Source organism: Folsomia candida, unplaced genomic scaffold (genome assembly GCF_002217175.1).
Source record: "Folsomia candida strain VU population unplaced genomic scaffold, ASM221717v1 Fcan01_Sc006, whole genome shotgun sequence".
Classification (NCBI taxonomy): domain Eukaryota; kingdom Metazoa; phylum Arthropoda; class Collembola; order Entomobryomorpha; family Isotomidae; genus Folsomia; species Folsomia candida.
In genome coordinates, this window is record NW_019091198.1 from 5,960,401 (window position 1) to 5,980,923 (window position 20,523).

At 38.6% G+C, this 20,523-nt stretch overlaps 5 protein-coding genes across 7 annotated transcripts; 2 read left to right on the forward strand and 3 right to left on the reverse strand.

Moving 5' to 3' along the window:
* Positions 1 to 106: 106 nt before the first annotated feature.
* LOC110851230 (mitochondrial cardiolipin hydrolase) lies at positions 107 to 1,633 on the forward strand. The gene is made up of 3 exons (XM_022098923.2): positions 107 to 821; positions 902 to 1,038; positions 1,112 to 1,633. The coding sequence occupies exons 1-3, from the start codon at positions 341 to 343 to the stop codon at positions 1,277 to 1,279; spliced, it is 786 nt and encodes a 261-aa protein (XP_021954615.1). The 5' UTR covers positions 107 to 340; the 3' UTR covers positions 1,280 to 1,633.
* LOC110851229 (E3 ubiquitin-protein ligase RNF14) lies at positions 1,274 to 4,460 on the reverse strand. 2 transcript variants are annotated; one of them, XM_035853320.1, is made up of 8 exons: positions 3,997 to 4,460; positions 3,313 to 3,555; positions 3,004 to 3,248; positions 2,670 to 2,811; positions 2,454 to 2,592; positions 2,285 to 2,383; positions 2,037 to 2,209; positions 1,274 to 1,919 (listed from the first exon to the last, which is right to left on the reverse strand). In XM_035853320.1, exons 1-8 carry the CDS (start codon positions 4,141 to 4,143, stop codon positions 1,698 to 1,700), a joined length of 1,410 nt encoding a protein of 469 aa, XP_035709213.1. In that variant the 5' UTR covers positions 4,144 to 4,460; the 3' UTR covers positions 1,274 to 1,697. The 2 variants fall into 2 exon arrangements, with proteins under 2 accessions (XP_035709213.1, XP_021954614.1); XM_022098922.2 differs by having other exon boundaries at positions 2,670 to 3,248.
* Positions 4,461 to 4,781: 321 nt separating this feature from the next.
* On the reverse strand, positions 4,782 to 7,564 carry LOC110850813 (FGFR1 oncogene partner 2 homolog). Its single transcript, XM_022098386.2, has 5 exons — positions 6,795 to 7,564; positions 6,568 to 6,717; positions 6,196 to 6,450; positions 5,979 to 6,104; positions 4,782 to 5,905 (listed from the first exon to the last, which is right to left on the reverse strand). The coding sequence occupies exons 1-5, from the start codon at positions 6,864 to 6,866 to the stop codon at positions 5,804 to 5,806; spliced, it is 705 nt and encodes a 234-aa protein (XP_021954078.1). The 5' UTR covers positions 6,867 to 7,564; the 3' UTR covers positions 4,782 to 5,803.
* Positions 7,565 to 8,103: 539 nt separating this feature from the next.
* LOC110850608 (dipeptidyl peptidase 9) lies at positions 8,104 to 13,156 on the forward strand. Of its 2 annotated transcripts, none has more exons than XM_022098047.2 (14): positions 8,104 to 8,529; positions 8,693 to 9,237; positions 9,321 to 9,479; positions 9,553 to 9,691; positions 9,793 to 9,939; positions 10,026 to 10,314; positions 10,408 to 10,757; positions 10,833 to 11,195; positions 11,280 to 11,353; positions 11,440 to 11,538; positions 11,626 to 11,745; positions 11,830 to 11,982; positions 12,118 to 12,325; positions 12,398 to 13,156. In XM_022098047.2, the coding sequence occupies exons 2-14, from the start codon at positions 8,764 to 8,766 to the stop codon at positions 12,538 to 12,540; spliced, it is 2,718 nt and encodes a 905-aa protein (XP_021953739.1). In that variant the 5' UTR covers positions 8,104 to 8,529; positions 8,693 to 8,763; the 3' UTR covers positions 12,541 to 13,156. The 2 variants fall into 2 exon arrangements, with proteins under 2 accessions (XP_021953739.1, XP_021953740.1); XM_022098048.2 differs by having other exon boundaries at positions 8,105 to 8,529; positions 8,693 to 9,228.
* Positions 13,152 to 20,505, reverse strand: LOC110850607. Its single transcript, XM_022098046.2, has 15 exons — positions 19,181 to 20,505; positions 18,777 to 19,110; positions 18,508 to 18,696; positions 17,636 to 18,427; positions 17,232 to 17,548; positions 17,021 to 17,161; positions 16,839 to 16,943; positions 16,658 to 16,762; positions 16,449 to 16,583; positions 15,820 to 16,383; positions 15,559 to 15,720; positions 15,292 to 15,471; positions 14,716 to 15,215; positions 14,425 to 14,630; positions 13,152 to 14,355 (listed from the first exon to the last, which is right to left on the reverse strand). The coding sequence occupies exons 1-15, from the start codon at positions 20,315 to 20,317 to the stop codon at positions 14,255 to 14,257; spliced, it is 4,968 nt and encodes a 1,655-aa protein (XP_021953738.1). The 5' UTR covers positions 20,318 to 20,505; the 3' UTR covers positions 13,152 to 14,254.
* Between the last annotated feature and the right edge of the window lie 18 nt (positions 20,506 to 20,523).

Here is a 20,523-nt window from a genome sequence, read left to right on the forward strand (position 1 = left end):
TTCTGAATAGTTCCTTATTCAACGTACAGTTAATATAAATACTAACATGAATGCGTTATTTTTTGTTGGTCTGTATTATAACGAACATATACATATCCATGCACAAAGTAGCCTCAAATCGGGACATTGTATGGAATAGGACTGGGCATTCCTAGGAGTCTTCAGTCTTATCTGTTTTTTATAGAGTGATAAAGTTCTGGCCTTTATAGTATCCTCAAATTTCAGTCAATCCTGCGTTTGAACTGAGAGAACCTCCATACTCTCAAAATCTTTACCTTCATCGTTTCAAATGGAATATAACCCTTGAAATTACCTATATTTAACCAGAAAATTTTTTAAAATGTTGTCATCCGTGAAAATGATTGCTCGTAGCAAATCTGTGAAGATAGTGATAGGCTTGTTTGTCGTCGGTGACCTACTTTATTCCATTTTTCTCGCATGGCAAGCTTTATCGGCATCCAAGAAATCAAAATTAGTAGAGGAGAAGGAAGTTATACCTCCAGAAGTTGCACCGATAAAGTCGAAACCTCAAAGGAAAGCAGACGGTTGGTACCGTCATTTGCCTCGAATAGACTTCCGGCAACAACCAGCAGAAACTTTGTGGAATACGGTCCTCTTTTTTCCTGAAATATTTCCGGAACAAGAATTTTCTCAGACTCATCAACTCATGTGGTACATGCAGCAGGCAGAAAGGACGCTGGATGTGGCAATATACCACTCGAACTTTAGACTCTTGGAAGACGTGCTCTTTGACATGGCCAGGAAAAAGGTTCGGGTTCGTGTCGTAACAAACGGTACACGCACACGATGGAGCAGACGAGGCGAGTTTGATATTTTGGAGACGTTGACAAACTATAGATTTCTCCAATTAAGGTTAAATTAATTCCTAAATAACTTTTAGGGGTCCAAGTTCGAGAGAAGCCGAAAATAATTCTCAGCCCTCACGGCGGTGGACTTCTCTTGGATCATATGCACAACAAATTTATTGTGATTGACGATAAGGCTATTCTCACAGGATCGCTGAATTGGACAAATTCGGTACAGTTTATTAATGCCGGTTGATGCAATATTTTTTATAAAGTGAGTGATTTAATATATTCAATTATTATAGGCTATCACTGAAAATCGAGAGAGCATGGTGGTGACGAATGATGCCAAAACAGTAGGTCTTTATACCGAAGAATTCCAAAAGCTTTGGGAAATGTCTGACCCAAGCGTGAAACGGGACCTGATTCATCCTCCCAAAATAGGACAATGGTACGGTGGGCGATTGCTTTAAGGAAACCAAATTGGAAAATTTATTATCATTCTTTCAAGTCATATATATTACTTAACAATACGATGAAATTGTAATTATTGTTGCATTTTGATACATTTTTATGGACATAACAGTTTATATTCGCTACGAATAATTTTTTTACGTATGAATATATGGATATATTTTATAACAATGTCGAGGGTAGAAGAACGAGTTCATATATATTTTCTATCACAAGGCACGTTTTTGCCACTTTTTCCAATAATATTGTAATTGAGTTCGTTTACAATGATGTTTTGTTTACAGTTGACAGTGCGATGTAACGTAGAGAGAGACAGTAGTAGTAGTTGATAATAAATTTAAATTAACTCACAATTTTGACATCTTGTATTGGATTATATTTTTAAATGTAGCATTGGTTATCATCAGCCGTGAACCTTCAAACCCAATCATCGTCATCGTCATCGTCGTCGTCGCTAAATTCAAAGTCGTCATCAGAATCAAAATCTCCACCCGCATTTTCAAAGAGTAGGTTATAACAAGGGGATAATGTGTCCTGGAAGTGAAAATAGGGATTTCCTTTGTCCAATTGTTTTGAGCACATCCAGCAGAAATAGGCGCCACATTTAGTACAAGTAACTTTGTTGCATCCTTCGAATTTCTAGAGAAATTATAACTCAGATTAAGTATGTATTAAGTACAACCGATCGCTATGCGTGTAGACCAAATTTCTTAGATGATGATGTAAGAAAGAAATGTAGTAGCGGCTTAAGTGTACCTCAATCGGAATCTTGCAATGTGGACATGGCTTGCTTTGTTTCTCGATATACTTTTCGGATAAAGTCGATTCTACCAACAACGCCAACTGCTTTTTCCCATAAGTCTTTTCCATCACCAATTTTTCTTCTTTGGATGCATTTGAATAAGTCTCAAACAGTTTTTGTTTTTCATCTAATACGAAACGGTAAATATATCATACAACAAACATATCGAGAGAAACAATGAACTTGCAATAATTCCTCTTACCAGATTTGAAACGACAAGGCTCGACTCCATGATAAACCATTTTACAAATGGAACAAAATCGGTACGAGCAATGAGAGCACCAAGCCAGTTTTTCATTCGCTGAAATAACCAAAGCAAATACTAAAATTTGGATAGTTATTGTAATTTTAAACTCTCAAGTAAAACAAACCTTCCAAAATGACAGGTTTCCCACATTGAGCACGAGGGCAATAAATCATATCAGTCATTCCCTCGAGCGCACGTTGAAGTAGAATTCCGTCATATCTGTCGAATAATTCTTGTCCGACGAGTTCGTGAACTTGCGCGAGCTGCAAGAATCAAAATGAGTTTAGACAAGTTAGCTAAAATAACACAACTGTAAAATAATGGGGACAGTTTTTCTTACGTTTGGCATTCCAGTGCACTTGACAGCGAGACACTTGACTGCATCAATTCCCCCTTCCTTGATATGGGTTGTGTAACATCCCCGCATGCATTCTTTACAAAACGAGTGGCCGCAATTGAGTCGTATAAAGTCTGTCCCTGCTCTATCCGTGAAACAAACATCACATGTATGAAACTGTTTTCTGAACTCAATTTCTTCTCTTTCCTTATTGTACTCAATGAGGAAGTTGAACAAGACCTCTTTATCCCTCATTGCGGAAGAGTTGACAAACACGGCCCTTTGATCTAATGGGCATTCCATGTGTCGGTGGTTATGATTATGATGATGGTTTAACCTGGGCCTAAGTCGTAGTCCGGAGGGAGGTTTTGAGCAATCCGCAATTGCCTGACTTTCAGTCGCAACCTCTTTGAAACTCCCATTGTGTCGAATTCTACGAGGATGAAGAGCAACTTCATACTGCTTATCACAGCCGATAATCTTCAAGGTCTCCTCACGTAGGAAGCTTATCCAAGAATATAGAACCACAGTTCCCTGATTCTTTGTCCAAATACAGTCCAGTGAGCTGCATAATTGAGACAACTGCAAAATAACATTGCTATTAAATTAATATGAAACTCGGATTGTTATGTATTGTTTTTGTTACCGTATGACGATCCAGCCAATTTGACTGCAACGTGTACAAGGGAGCTTCCTCGGAGGGATAGTTTCGAGGTAGGGTGAATAAGAGTGTAATGGGTGGAAGATAACTCACTTCCGCCGTTTGTGGTTGTCTCTGTCGCAGAGCGTCTCCATTCAATCCAAGCGAACTTTCCCCTTCCGAGGGTGGCGTTACGTTTTGAGATGATTTCAAAAGGATGCTAAATTCCTTGGGGAGTTCGACATCAATCTGTTTTCATAGAATAATAAAAATTGAAACAGTCGCACAACCAGAGCGGGGTCACTGGGGATTGGGCTTATGCGAAGTCAATACTATCTATGATGAACCGATCCGTTAACTTTTATAGATCACCAAAAATTCCAACATATTTTTTTATATTTCTACGTTTTGAGACATTTTTATAAATATTTACAAATACGTATATACGTATTTTATCGAAAATACATATATTCTGTCAATATTTCAATGAAGACGAAATATTTTTACTCGAAGAAATTGGGACCACAAAAATCCAGAGTATTAAACTCAAACGTACAAATTTTTAAAAGATTCTAATTTCTGTCTTTTTTCGTAAATTAATTTCGTAAATATTTTAACATTTTTCCTCCCTAAATATTAAATATATATTTCAGTGATTTTTCGTAAATACAAATCCGCCCTCTGATATACCTGAACTTGTCCGGAAGGAAGAACATCTGAAACACGATTATACACAAATTGGTCCTTATCCAGAATGCTCTCTAGGACAATCAACTCATTTTCTTGGTCTTCTAAATCCATAGGGTTTTGTTGAGTAATACTCGGTTTGATGTCCATTCCACAATGCTTTGTGAGTTGACCACATGCAGTTTTACTGAGAAAATAAGTGATTAACGTGTTTGACAGATTTTGTCGGTACTTATCCAACAATAACAATCAGTGGAATCATTTACTGTTTCTGTCTTGCACACTCGAATTGCTCAAGCAATTTTCTGCTCAAGCCGTTTTTTTAACCATTTGTACAAACGACTAGACTAAAGAGAGATGATGGACGATGGACGTTTTTTTGATGATAACGTCACTATGCACTATTGCAATTTGCAACGCGCAACGTCCACTAAAGTCACTAATAATCGTGTGGGATAATAATTAAGACGGCTTTGCCCGGAATCTGATCTGTCTCCTCGTGCCCCTAAAATACTCTACTAACCTATTAAACTATACTTTGTACATCTTATCGTGTTTTGTCCTTATCAAAAGACGATGATCATTTTCACAAGAGGAGAAACATGTCACATATGCCAATGGCAGATGGATAAAAGCAAAAATTGATGCAATATTGACACAGGAGAAAGAAAATTTCACATGAAATGATCTCGTGATTTCATGCAAATATACATACATGGATATCTTATATGTGTACTTAACAGTAAAGTCTTAACTATAAATAAATATGATAATTAAATATTACGATATCAATATTTTAATTATTGTAATTTATTATTTCCGGATTCCGTCTATTAGTCCAATTAAATGAGTCTAAATAATTAATAAATGCCAATTCCGAGAAAATGTGTTTTTAAATAGACCATGAACACTTTGTTACCCTTATTTACTTATGAGACTAATTTGTTATAAAAACTAATTTTGTTTTGTCTTTCTTAGAACGACTTGATGATTGCGACGACGAGACGAAGCTTACGATTACATTTTGTTAATCTTGTACATTATCATCATAACCAGCTTTCATTCCGTTTCGACTTAATATAAGGTAGGAGATGGAGAGCATAATCTGTGTGCAACCGTCTTGCTTCCTATGTAACTAAATTGTGGCAAAAGAAGATAACCGATTGACCAATTCTACTGATTGATTAGCAGCTTGTACTCCCACCCTGCGCACCCAACCACCATTATAATAGATAAATTATTATTTCACAATCAAACATGGCGAGAACTAAGTGGTGACCCATGCACCCTGGCATGAACATTATAAATAGTGAAAGTAAAATAATTGGGTAAGGTCTTGTGTAATTAGTCTTAAGCAACCAATAAAATCATCGATGGCACCGACGACTCATCATAAATACATTCATAATACTATGTATCACCTACCCACTAGTTATTGTAATTAATTGTCTAGTTGTTAGCTCTAAAAATGCGTGTCGTACATATATAAAAATTTGAATTTACGGATGATGGACAGTAGTACTGGTAATAATAATAGTTGGTGGATTTGTTTGTTCGCTTATTATATAATATCATACAGCTACCGATGATGCCAACCGAAACCCGCAAAAAAACAAATATACGTAAATATATCCAACTAACTAATCAACACAACATACTCTCGTATGCTGTGGCATAGTAAAATGTTACTTGAAATTATCATTCATGCAGCTCTTCTTATTTTCCACTAAGTAGTTGACGATGCTGGAAAAAATACAACACTTAATAGGGAGGGAGGAGTTGAGTAATTAAATTACAAGGGCTTGACGGGTCAGGAGGAGGTTTGAACTTCTTTATCTTCAGTTCCATGACTTAAGATATTATTCCCATACGATCCATACTTTCTAGAAATCTCCAACATTTCTCGGAGTCCCTGCAAAATATATTTTTATAGATATTATTTGCGTTAATCAATAAATTAATAAATAAATTAGAAGCAGTCGAACCTTGTTCTCGGCCCACAATCTGGACAGAAGACCTTCTTCCTTGGCTAGTGATTCTTCGTCCATACTAATAGCTTGTCGCATAATGAATTTCATTTCATTCATTTTCTCCGCGTTTGATTCCAACGCCTAAGAATTTAATTTAAATATTATTTATTGCATATAATCCGCGTACACATAAAAAATCTTGTTGATACCAGAGATTAAATAGATGGATTACCTTGTTATTGGTGTCCATTGTATTGAGCAGTTGTTCATCAAGTCGCTTGCACTCCATCAATTTGGACACGTGTTCACGGTACTTGGACATGATCATGTCGACGGCATTCTGCTGCTCTTCCAATGCAATTCGAAGCTCTCTATTTTCCTGTTGCAAATCCGTTATGTGTTTACTTTCCTGTTGAATCCCAGCAACCAGAGCTATACGAGGTCGTTCCGAGGCCAGGTCGTTCAATTGGGATATGTCCTCGTGATACTATGACAAACACAATATTCCACAAATCATAAACATCTTAATCTCCAATTCCAGACATCATCATCATTATTGTATTTTTCACATCGCACATTTATCATCAATTTATTTACGACCAACCTGCTTCATCGCCTCTACTTGTTGATAGACTGCCTGCATTTGCGACACTAAAGCATCCGCCGTGGAATCATGTTCGTTTAAACGATTAGTCAACTTCTTCGCGTCGTTCAACACGTCTTGAAATGCTAAGGCCATCGTGTTCACTGCAGGCTGAAAAGAAATAAAATAAAAACTCAAAAACCACATTCATAGTAAATCTTTGAACTTGTTTAATCCTCAATTATTACATCACTAGGCTGAGTGGGGTGCAGTAACGATGCAGTTGTTGAAGAAGTTGTGGGTGTGGGGCCAGGGGTCATGGGTCCTCTAAATCCTCCACCAAATCCGAAATATTTTTTACCCTCGTTCTTCTTCCTCCTCCTCTATTAGCAGAGTTAATTGTCCAACAAAACTTTGTCCATCAGTCCCCCGTGGGAATTTTCATCTCTGAATGTTTATTGTTATTTTATTATTTGAGTTTTAAACTAGGTGATCCTGCCAAGCTACAACTGTTGTTGATAACTGAAGCACATTTATTCGCACCAACCAGACCCACACACCACCACAACCCACTTAATACGAAGACTGTTTCTTCACTCCACTTATTTAATATTACTGTATTTCACTTATACAGCAGCAGTCGTACTATATTTTGCACACTGCTGTTCTGACTTTGAATAAAGGATTGAGAGAGATGTTGAGATTCGCAATTCCCTTTATATTCAGCCGCTCCTGAAGAGGCCGCTGTCCAATAATATCTCGCACTCTCTCCTGCTCCTACTTCCCAGTGGACGACACACGGCGATGGACATGGGTTTTGTATCATCAAAGGTTTGACATTTTACCGGAATGACGTCCACCAAATTCTTCAGGCCGTAGTGCCAATTATGTCAAATTCCTCGCAGCAGGATGTCCTCCACGGGTGGCAAAAACCTTTCCGGTGTAGGTCGACGAGACCTACACCGACCTGGGAGAGGATAATAATGAGACTATATTTTATGGCACAAGTTTTCTCCCTACATTTCCCGTATAGCACTTAAAAACTTGGCAAATTGTATATACTATTTTTTGATGGTCAAATGTATAGCTTGGAAATAAAGGTGATTAATGTGTATGAATTATGCATGTAGAATACAGTTTTGAAATATGCTGTCCTATAAATCATTTGTCAGTAAATTGACTTCATATGTAAACCGAGATGCAGGGAAAGGAGAGAGCCGTAGTCTCAACTTTCTCCTCCTTTCCAAATCAATCAATCAATCAGTCAATCACAACCCACTTAAAGACCATCATATCATTCACCCAATGACCGTTTAGTCATGAATTAATCTGGTAAAAATGTGTCTGCATATGTGGTCTGCCTGCCTACTTACTTGGATTGGAGTAATCAATCTATTGAGTCAACATGGATTACGAAAAGTTGAATTACTTTGACTTTCCCCGTAATCAGGAGAACCGATCTGGTATCATTCGTTCGTCTCGTATTACAAATCTCCTCGTCTCATGAAGTGGATCTCATTAGTGATGGAGTGCATGGGATCCAAAATCCACTTATTACGTGCGCTTACTACAACTTTCACCGTCAACCAAGCCCAAGTGAATTCTATACCCAGCAACACCAACCAGCAGTAGTCCATTCACCCAACAACCCATCGCACATCATCATCATCGTCCCTTTCACCGGATCCCCCGAGGACGACAAGGCACAAAACTGGAAGTAAATGGTGGAGGGGTGATTAATTCATCCGTCGTCGTCTCCCATACACCCCACAAAATAAATAAATATTTCTGCTCTTCGTCTTCCTTCACCACGGGATCCTGTCCTCTTGTTTGGGGGAGTTTAAGAAGAAACTCGAAAATTTAATTTCTGGACGTTGTTATTATTTCAAGAATTTTTCAAGGGAATGGAGAGCTTGAGACTGGATATTATTAAGAGGATACAACAACACGACGAGACTGAACTCGTGATATACGTATCGAATGGTGAGGAAATAATGAGACTATTGTAGTTTTATTAATAGTCAAAGAAAGAGTTATGAATGAGTCAGCAATGGAATGTCCTATTTTACATCAAAGGAGTGTAAAGGTAGAAAATTTTATTGTTATAGAGTAGGCAATAACATTTCTTTGGTGATTTCTTTGGTAGGGGAACACTGCTGGATGTCCTGAAAGTAGGGTTCCAGAAGCAATTGACCCCAAAATCTCTGTTGAATATTGATGGAAGTAAAGTCTGTTCCTTGCACCGAGAGAAGTGTCCCTTTCGAATTGCTGGAGGAGATGAAGACTGAAAATTTGGGGGGAACAGGGGGTTCAGGAAATAGCTGTGGTAGTAATAGTAGTGGTAGCAGCAGTGGGACGAATACTGCGTCAAAAATGTCGACTGAAGATATGCCCACCACGATGGGAAAGCAACAGCAGAAGAAAAGCTGGGCCGAGTTGCGAGAAGACGTTCGAAATCTACGAAGGAAACTTTGGACTCTTGGCTTCCGTCTTCCTCATTCGTTCACGTTTAGAAAAATGGCTGGCAAGACGAGGATTTACTTTATGGCCAGTCCACCCAATTCGAGAGATAACTCCATTTTTGCAGTCGATGTTCCCCACACGATGCAGGGAGTGTCACGGTTCAGTCAGCAACCTCTAGTGAAATTTCCGTGGATTCAGATCCTGGCGTCGGGATTTCCGGTATGCAATGTAATAATAAGGCAATACTTAATATATAGGCAAGGAAGCGTTATATTATTCCAAGGAGTAAATCGATTGTCATCTTTTTACAGGGTGGGATACCTCATACGAAAGCTGAATTATTGATGATGGAGCGGAAAAGAATGACCCCGACAGGAATAGCTGACTATGAATTTCACGAACCTACTGCCAAATTTGTTTTCACAGCCTCTTCCTCGCTGTACCAGTGTGTAGACGATGTTGCAGTAACTGTAAGTCTAACTAAATATCTATCTCTAGAAAGTTCTAGATTTACCATAAGAAACCCAACCTATTCTGCTTCAGGAATACCCACTTTCACCGACGGAAATAAGAACGCCAGAGACAACCGGAGCCCGTATGAATGCCACTATTTGTCCCGACAATTCAAATCTAATTGCATTTGTTAACGACGGAGATATCTGGGTAGTAAATTGTTTCTCGGGTAAGAATTTATTTTGCCGAAGCAAATCCGAGTTCAATTGCGACATATAGAAACACTACTTAGTGTTTAATTGATTTTATGTATGTCTGTACATATTTCAGGTGATGAAAAAAGGCTGACATTTGCTCGCACGAATGATGTTAACATTGAAGAAGATCCTGTGAGTGCTGGATTACCGTCGTACATTATTCAAGAAGAGTTTAATAGATTTGAAGGGTTTTGGTGGCAGCCTGCAAGTCGTGATAAAAGTGAGACAGTACAAAAAATATTAAACTAGTAATAAGCAATTAATATATATGATCAAACTAATGAGTCTTTTTTAATGACTTATCAGGCAACCTAAGCGACGCAAACGTGTATCGCCTGATGTATGAAGAAGTTGACGAGTCTAGCGTTAACCTGGTTAGTTTGCTCACACTACCAGGACGCGAACCTGAAAAGTATCGTTTTCCAACGCCTGGAACAGCCAATGCTACATCAACCTTAAGATTTGTTCAGTTTGAATTGGATATGCGACAGACAATCCAAAACATTCACAACTTTGATTTGATGTACTCAATTCCTCAAATTTTTCCATGGGCTGAATACGTAGTCAGGGCGGGATGGGTTCCAGAAGGCACTCAGTAAGATTGTTAAATAATTCATCATCACGATCGAAGTTACTTATGTATTTATGCTCGTGTATGTTTTATTTTATAATTAATTAATTGCTATAGTGTGTGGACACAATTGTTGGACCGACAACAGCAACGATTGGAACTTATTATTTTTCCTTTTACACTCACAAACATAAACATAACTGACAATGCTGAAATTGTCTCGGGAAATGGAGATAATTGCACGGCGGAAAATGGACTACCAACTGCACCCGTTTATGTGGTTTATGCTGAACGAACTGACGTATGGATTAATGTCCACGATATTCTTGCTTTCCTCCCTTGTGACGACCCGAAGATGATCATGTTTTTGTGGGCAAGCGAAGAGTCCGGGCATCGGCATTTGTATCTCATAAAATCCGAAATGCGCCCAGCAATTGAGAGTTCTTGGCCAACTGCACGCCATCCACGTAAATCTTCTATTTGGTCATATAATTGTATATATATACTATACTGCATTACATAGTAAATTTGCATAATTTCAGCCCTCTACTTGTCACCTAAAGTTCACATGAAGTGCGCGCTGACATCAGGAGACTGGGAAGTGATGAATTCTGCAATAGCAGTGCGTTACAATGTTGGGCTGATATTCCTTATGGGACTTAAGGACAGCCCGATCGAGCGACATTTGTATGTCGTTTCCACCAACCAACCTGGCGAAATAAGAAGGCTCACCACTCCTGGGCATTCGTACACTGCGTACTTTAACGAGGAATGTTCCCTCGTCATTTTGACCTATAGCAGTGTCAAAGATCCTCCCGTTTGCATCATTCACCGCGTTCACTATACGGACAGCTCTATTCATGGCGTCACCCTTGAGCCTCTGAGCTACTTAGCAGAACCCCCAAGTAATTAGATTATTAATATACGGAAATACGGACATCCCCATTGGATTTATGAGTTTTAATCCAATTTTTTAAACACACATGTAGATGTGGACCCGTCCTTTAGTTTTCCGGACATTTATTGTTATCAAAATGAATACGGCGATGACTTATACGCCATGGTAATATTTGATAATCAATAAGTAGTTGTTTGAAGAAAATTTCTACAACATAAGTTATTCATTGGAAAAGGTATTTTGTCACTCAGGTATACAAGCCGTTCGACTTTGACCCAAAAAAGAAGTATCCAACAATTTTAAACGTTTATGGAGGTCCCGAGGTGCAACTGGTGTATAATTCGTTCAGAGTAAGCATATGTATATTTTTATTTAAACTTACTGCTGCTACTTGTGAGGGGGATTATAAGTTATTATTGATTTGCACTATTTTTCAGGGGGTTGGACAGCTTTGGTTGTACTTATTGGCATCACAGGGCTACTGCGTTGTATCAGTAGACTCAAGAGGCTCGCATCACCGCGGAGTCCAGTTTGAAAGCCATATTCGTCGACGCATGGTTAGTAATTTTGTCAGACATATTACTTACATTAATTACAAATTATTTCACTAATGCAAAAATAAGTAAATTTGTGTAACGCAGGGTACGGTAGAATTAAATGACCAAGTCGAAGTTTTAGAATGGCTTGCAAAGAGAGATCAGTTCATCGATTTGACTAGAGTTGGAATTTATGGATGGTCGTATGGTGGCTACCTTAGTTTGATGGGTCTCATTCACTTTCCAAAACTGTTCAAGGTACAAATTACTTAACCAACCTCTAATTGTATACGACTACTCGCACACCTATACACATCTGTTTATGTGTATAGGTGTTAAGTATTTACCATCTAGTTATTGTAAAAAGTTTGACATTTTATCTCCTTTCAACAGGTTTGTGTAGCTGGAGCACCTGTAACGTCTTGGGAACTTTATGATTCCGGATACACCGAGCGATACATGGACCTTCCCCAAAATAACCCTGTCGGTTACAAGGAGGGGTCTGTATTGACTTATGCACACCAATTTCCGGACGAAGTTGGACGATTGCTCTTGGTCCATGGGATGAGTGATGAGAATGTTCATTTCGTGCATACTGCAGGTTTGTCTAAAAAATTATGGGCCATTTTCAGCGGAGATAAAACTAACATATTTTTGTTTGTGCACAATACAGAACTTCTTAACGCCCTGGTCAGGTGGGGAAAGCCATACCAGTTGCAGCTATATCCTTGCGAGCGGCATAGTTTGCGTCGTCTTGATGCAAGTGAGCACTACGAAACCGTTCTGCTCTCCTTTCTTCAGCAGCAGCTTCTCTGACCTATCTCAAATTACGAATTTATTATGTTATTCTTTGTGTTTGCACTTAATATTGTACAATTTGACGACGCGGAGCGCATAAGATATAGATTAGACTTGGTAACAATTACATACATAAATATATACTTCATTAGCTAGTTTTTATTGTTGAGACTTTGTACAGCATGAAATTCATAAATAACTAATAGTATTTCATTCTCTGGTTTACACTATCGTCGTTTTTTGAGTGAGGAACGTATGCAAAATATACTTTACGCATGGTTTCCAACCGTGTGACCATAAAATATCTATTGAGTACCTTTAACTAATATGTACTGCCTGACAATTGTGACATTTTTATCAGAGTCTGCTGCACAATCTCAAATAATGACCAACACAACGGAAAACACAAATTTTTAACCTTCCTTAATATACCAAAAATAATCTAAAAATTGACAGCTCTATACAATGCCCGATAACTCAAGTGACGCGACACGAATGCATGAATGGTCGTTGAACAACAAATTAAGCTACATATTATTATGATTATCTACGAGAGAACTGTAATGTTCTTTCAACGAAATTTGTTACACAACGCGTATAGTTACACCAAATAAACAAAATTCTAGAAATTTTATTCAGTACTGTGCTTATTTATTTCACATTTTTATTGCTTATATTGTATATCAAGAAGTGCGCTATCGTCATTGAAACCAAAAAATGGGTTAATACACTTGTTTTTGTATTTCATAAAAATCGTTGAATGGAAAGGCAATTAAAATTGTCATTTTGACTGATTAATTAGCAAATATTTTATTATTTATATACTTATTACTATATACTTATTACTACATACTTATATTCTATTTATGTTGCAAATACTTGCAATGTATCGGGTTTTAAATATACAAATGGGTTATTTTCCCTTTCATAAATGTGAATTCTTAGGATGATCAATTTAGCCAAGCTCTCGGGTCGCACACACACTTTGAGCTTATTTCACTAGCAGAAATTCTAGGAGTATAGAATTATCATCTTGTGTGCAAAATTTCAAATTTTGCAGAGTGGAGACCAACGTCAAACTTTTTTCCAAACTATGTCGAGGGTAGTTGCTTTTCTCGAAAACAGGCGCTGTTTCAAATAGCCAAAAACATAAAAGGAGTAGTGCTGGGGGTCTGTCTTCACAAAGGTGGCCATGGAGGTCAATTTCCTCGGAAGCCCCTTGCGTACCGTTTTGGATACTCTTCTAGCATGGTTGACGGGCCAAACAAGAAATTTTGTAACAATAGTATTTTGTTTTAATGAAAATTCCCTTTGCTATTCATTACGTTTGCATGGAGCAGTGGCTTGGCTGGTCGTCTTCCCTTCACTTTTATTACCTGTACGATCCCCCTCGATATCAAAGAAAGGTTGGTTTATGTATGCTTCCGTACATGTTGAAGTTAGATATTTTAAATTTTCACATAAGGAAATAAGTGACTACAACTTCACGTCCGTACGTGAAATTGGTCAAAAGTGTGCGCGCGAGCCGCGCCGAAGGAAGCACCTAGGCTAAATGGTTTACCGATCACCCTCAGTATGTATTTACCCACCACCCTATATAATATTCAAAACAATCACAATTCAATTCATTCTGTTCACAAAACTAGACAGAGTGACACGTATGATGTAAAACAATTATAATGTAATTCAACAACTGAAATTTAAAAAAATTGGAAATTGGTGATGGCTTATGTTATTGAGGATCGGCAATATTATTTTCCACGGTGCATATTGGTTGTTCCTGACAATTTTTAGGTCCACAGGCTCTGTGTCCAGTAGTTAGCAGATGATAGGCTGAGAATAAAATACGCAATTATATTACTGATTCTTGTAACTGGAATTATTCTATGGTTTGCCACTTACCAAATCGCCTTGAGCTACCGCTAACAAAGTAGCATCCTGAGCACTCGAGGGTAGTCGAATCATCATTTAGTGCCTTTGACATACCGAACATTTTGGCTTTGGCGATACTTTCATTCGGTTCAGTAACATCGTGAGATTGGACGTGCTTTTGTATTTTGTAACTACAACAAGTTTCAAATCGGCATCGGCTACATTTCATGGTTCCTCTGAAAAGTATAATAATTTCATGATGATATTGCCAAAAAATCAAGGAGATTGGGCCAAGAAGTTTGAACATAATATTTTACATACCGGTAATGGCCTATTAGATGAATAGGTTTCCCACACTCCCAACAATTCATATTAGAATGTTTAGTAACATCACTAATGTTAATGTTCATTGGTGTAAACATGTATCTGTCACAAGGATTCAATGGAACGGCAAAGCTAGTATTTAACGTAGTTAGATTTGGATTTGCCCCAGAAAGTTTTCGAGTCTTTGTTTTCTTTGGGGGTGGAATATTCATATCCTTGTTCACCAGTGGAGGTTTTGGCATTCTGATTGGATTATCGTCAACCTCGTGTTGAACGAAATTTTTTGTGGCTCTGCTCTGATGAGCTGAATCAGCTACGAGATGTGCACGGAAATCTAAGTCTGTCGAGAACGTGAGGCAACAATCTTGACACTTTTTGCCCTTGCGAAGGATATGATTTTGAAGATGTGTAACAACGCTTTTCAGGCAAGGGATGGATCGGCAGGCAAACGTCTTTAGGCAAACTGGACACTGGACAGTATCAGATCCACCGTGTTCCTATATCATGTATAAAATATAGTATACTACAAATAAACTGTAACTTAAGTTGTATCTTTGTTTTGATAGTTCTTACCTTAAAGAAATGGTCAACACTATCATAATGAAATGAGGTACGATAATCGCAAAGTTCACATCGATATGGGGCTTCGCAATTCACATGACGCTGCCACATATGAATAATTAACATTGTCTCTGATGGATATTTAGTGAGGCAGATTTGACAAACGTTGACTTCCCCAATCTTCTTGTGCACCTGTGAAGCGTACGGAGACAAGCGTTTTACACAATATTCCCTCATCTTAGAATTTAGAATATAACTAAATATTCGTTAGTAACGTACTGAATTTATATGGGTCTGTAGTAAGGCTTGGGTCGGTAGTTCTTTCATGCAATAGCGGCATCCATGAGGATTCGTTGTAATTCTTCCAGCACTTAGAACGTGACGGGTAAGATGTGAAATTGCATCCGTATTATTTCGAAGAACTTTAGAGCATAGCGGGCACTGTAAATACGAATCAAAATACAAAACTAGCCATAAAACATTATTTCACACTCTTATTTATATTTTAAACTATAAAATAAATTAAAAAATAATTATAACCTTCAGATTGGATGGAAATTCCACTCTGTACTTGTCCACAGGGGAAGGACAATAAACGTAGTAATATGCTTGAAGTGTGTGTGTTTTTGGATTTTCACGAAGAATTTTTTGCAAATCTAAAGCTACGTCATCATCAGCCTTTCGTTTTGACCCAACAGGTTTTGCAGTCGTTTTCTTGCTGTAATCTGGAGTGAGACCTTTTGCAGCGGCGCTGTTTTTTGAGCTGTTCATGTATGTCGAAACAAGACTGGAAATCCCACCGTCCATTCCAACAGCACTTGCAACGAGGTCAGACAAGGGCTGTGCTCTAATGCTGTCTGGGAGACATTCAATTCCAGATGGCGGTGGCAGTAGTTTCGAATATGACCATTCAGCAAATGGATTTAAAGAAATCTTGTTTAGTCGAGGGATTAGGAGTTCTCCTGTGTCTGCCTTTGTCATGGCCGCTAAATGTAATAAGGCTGTATCGAATGCTTTTAAAGGTTGCGAACCCCACAGTTCTCGCCATGATAGCTCGTCTAGGAACTGTTGTATCAGACTTTTGCTTAGAACACACAATGTATTCTATAAATGAAACGAAATAATATTAGTAACTGCTTGAATTGTAATCTCTAATTCCAGAAACTTACTTGAAACATTTTTGGGACAATGTTTCTGAGATAGTTCATTACGTTGACATTAGTCGGAATAGTCGTCTTAACTGGGGCACCAACAGGTGTTTTGGATTGGCTGACATTTCTAAATCCTAATTTTTCTACCATAGTCTGTTAAATTCAGAGAAGCAATAACCAATTAGCAAATTCTGTAGAGGTCTACTTTTATGAAGCAAAATTTGTACCTTATCTAGCGAAGAATCAATGAGAAGAACACTATCGCGGTTAACCCAAGTGCTTATAGGAGTTAAAATTTGATCAATCCTTTCACGCTTGGCCACATCTCCGACCTAAAAAAATGTGTATATAATTAATTTATAGCACCAGACCAGTTAATCAATGTATTCAAGTAACATATTCACGTACCAATGTAGAAGGGACGTTGAGTAATTTCATTCTAATAAATTTAGCCCCAGGATCGAACACTCCAAGAATTTCAATTTGCATCGGTCTAACCACGTCTACTTGCATCTGTAAATAAGGATATATTTCACACCTTAATAACTCTAGAAACTCAAATGCATAACTAAGCAATATTTTGAATATACCCCAGGCAATGTTCCGAGGGTGACGACTCCTACTTCAATGTATTTACCACGGCCTCCCATTACTGATGCGTTCTCGTGAAGTGCTGCCACACAAGCACTGCGTAACAGAGTGTAGAAATTTTTCAGATAGTAACTGTTAACCTGAAAAAGATTAAAAGTAATTTCTATATTCATTAACTTAACAAAAATCATTCAACAGGTTCTTACTAACCTTGACCCATTGCAGAACGCTTGGGGCTGGAGTTTGGCAAGCCCAATGGTAAATTAACTTCATCGTAGTGGATGGAGGGTAGACGGAGGCTTCAAAAATTGATCCGTGAAAGACAGATTGCTGTTTCTCTAAACAACAATCTGCGGTGAACACATAGCCCCCACTGTGAGGATACTTGTCACTGTCGGAATACATTCCCAGTTTGTAAGGATTATTATGATCTTCACATTTGTGATCCATCCTTATCAGACCCTTTTGAATCAGCCATTCCGTAAATTTTACGGGTGACTGCATTAAAATGTTCTTCACTTTTGCATCTAAAATATTCAAACAAAATTTCATAAGTTTTAAACTTTACCTTGCACATTTTAAACATATTTCGTATGGCAAGTATTCCTGTTTACCTAACTCGCTTCTAACTGTATTTGATTGAGGTTTAGTAAGTTTTTCTTGTAGGTAAGTTTTCACAACCACAACCAAAGAGGGGAAGGTCTTGGCGCTGGGACCCTTATCTTTATAATTAGGCGTATTCGTATTATGATTATTATTTTTGGGGGTGTTGTTGGTGGCGGCTGATTGTCTAGGAGTTATGCTAGTTAATTCAATCGGCTTATTTGCTTCAGCATGTGGTCGCTTAATAAATGCTGCTGAGACTGGAGCCGCAGTTGCTGGTGGTTGGTAGATTGGCCTAGATCCGGGAGCTTTGGGGGCAATCGACGTGTACTGCGCAGCCTTAGGTCGGGGGACGGATGAACGAATTATATTTGAAGCAGTCTGTGCAAATGACACAGAGTTCTGTCCGGAAATATTTGGGAACCTCATTCTTTGAGCTCCTGGTTGCGACATATTTGAAGGAGGCGTAATCACAGTGGCACTCTGTTGCTGTTGTTGAATATAGTTTTGTGACGCTGTCATTTGTACAGGCGTCGTCTTATCTTGGCGGATAGTGTTTGAAGACAAACTGTTCACATTCGTTGCTCCATTCATCATGGTTGAGGCGATGCTGGTGGCTGGCGGTTGTTGAACAACTCTGGTTAATGATGTGCCATTTACCATGAGGGGGGCAGCAGGTCGATTCAGCTGCAGAGAACCAGATCTGAGAGAGGCAATCAAGTGTGGGGGAGCTTGAACCGCTCTGTACTGCCGTAAATTTGCATTAGCAAATTGCTGTGATGCAGTAACTGCTGTTGAAGGCGCTAGAAGAAGATTTATCGAATTTCACAATTTTACTTTTACAAATTTGGTAAATACATATTTTTTTTTTAAACAAACTTACGAGCTTGGGTCGTGGGACACAGCAATAGTCCAGTGTTTGGGTCAAAGACAACTTGATGCATATTTCGAGATACTGAATTTGAACCTTGCTGTTGATTACTCGTTGACGAGGTTAATATTGTGGGCCTGTTACCAGCCCCTGAGTATGTTCTCAGTGGATTTGTTGTTGTCATTGTTGGCACTGAAGAAACTGCGAAGAATAAAATTAGTGAACCATGATATAACAATGAATAGCAACAAGTGTAAGAATTTGTGAAATAATGTTACTACCTTTTTCAAGGCCCCGTGACGTTACTATACACCGAACAGTGTTAGAGTTCTGCTGTGACGAGTTAGCATCAAGTCTAACAAATCTTTGGCCGGAATATGTGTTATTCCCTTCTTGTTGTTGTGGGACAGTTGTTGCTTGTCCAGCAGTCGACTGATTCGCGTTTGGTGAAGAGGGGGCCAACGTAATGGCTCCGGTTGCTGAGACGTTGATAACTGTTGGAGTTTCTCTGGTACGAACACATATCCCATTCTGGCCCTTCTTCTCAAAGTTTTTCAACATGTTGCTCAACTCCCCCAGTTTCTTACACAAGGCTAGCGACTTTCTTTGCTTTTCCTGAAACATAAAAAGCATGTAAAATCATTCAAATTAAGCAAACTGGAGAATATTATATATGACGACTAACAGATAATGGCACCGATGGCGTCGTAACGTCTGTTGTGCACAACATGGAGAATGACTGGAGAAGGCTGTTGTTAGGACTGTCCAACACATACGGGGTGTGAACTTGATTTGGAACATGATCCATATTCAAACTATCTAAAGCATCAGAGCGTATATCTGCAGTGTCATGATCAACCGGAATGATAAAATTTGATTCGTTGTCTTCGTTCAACACGCTTGTCGCAGGTGGTTTATTTTTTGGTAAAGTCGAACAGAGTTCAATAACATCATCGTCCGAGTCTTCATCTCCGCGCAACGATCCGATATCTCTAATTCGTATAACTCCTGAATCGTCATCCGAGTCCCCCGTATTTTTCGAAAGTCTTTCCTCATTTTGAATTCGAGCCTCACTCTCTAGGTCGCCTCCAATGATGGTGGGTGTCGAACCTCTGTTACTGAAGCTTGTGTCGAGCACAGAGGTTGACCTCAAGTCAATGTTCGGATTGGCTGGTCCATCATCCTCGTCATCAACATCCATCTGATTTTCATCAGGCTCTTTATTATTATTAGGAATCTTTTGGAGGATAGTTTCCACCTCAGAGTCGTCAGAATCTTTGTTTTCCTCCTGAATTTTGTCGCTATTAAGACGAGAAGCATTTTTACCATTGCTGTTGTTATAAATTTTTGAGACCTCCTCCCCTTTAGAATTATTGCCCTCTCCTTTGCCAGATTCTACGTCACCATTAACTTTATCTTTGGGTTGATCATCGATGTCCTCATCCATCATCTTATCTTCATCATCCTCAACGTCTCCATTGATCTTAGATCCTTCTTCAACTAAATCTTTCTCTTTGTGCACATTACCTCCACCACTTTTACTAATTTCTTCCTCTTCCTTCTCCTCCTCGTCACTCTCGTGATGCACTTCCCCATCGCCATTAATTTGTATCAACGGATCAATCTCGGATGTATCGCCAGTCTCCTCGTAACTGGCGTTTTTCATTTCATCGTCACTGTCGTTGAGGTTGTTGGTGACTTCTGAAATTATGTCCATTTCCTCCTCAGCCTGACCATTGGGAGTGACCCCATCAAGCACCTTTGTCCTCTTTTCTTCCGACTCTGGCCCTGCAGAGTTGTCATCTTGACAGCCTTGAGCCATCTCTGTTAACGATGACACGGCACAGCACAAACCACTCTACTTAATATGAACAATATCCAAGGATAATGACTTTAAACACAGTCATTATCCTAAATTAATAATAAACAATTTTTATTAATACAATAATATTTACTGCTGCTGTCTGTTCCTCCTGAATCAGGACTCCTGATGCTACTGCGAGAAGAAAGGGAAAACAAGCCAATAAC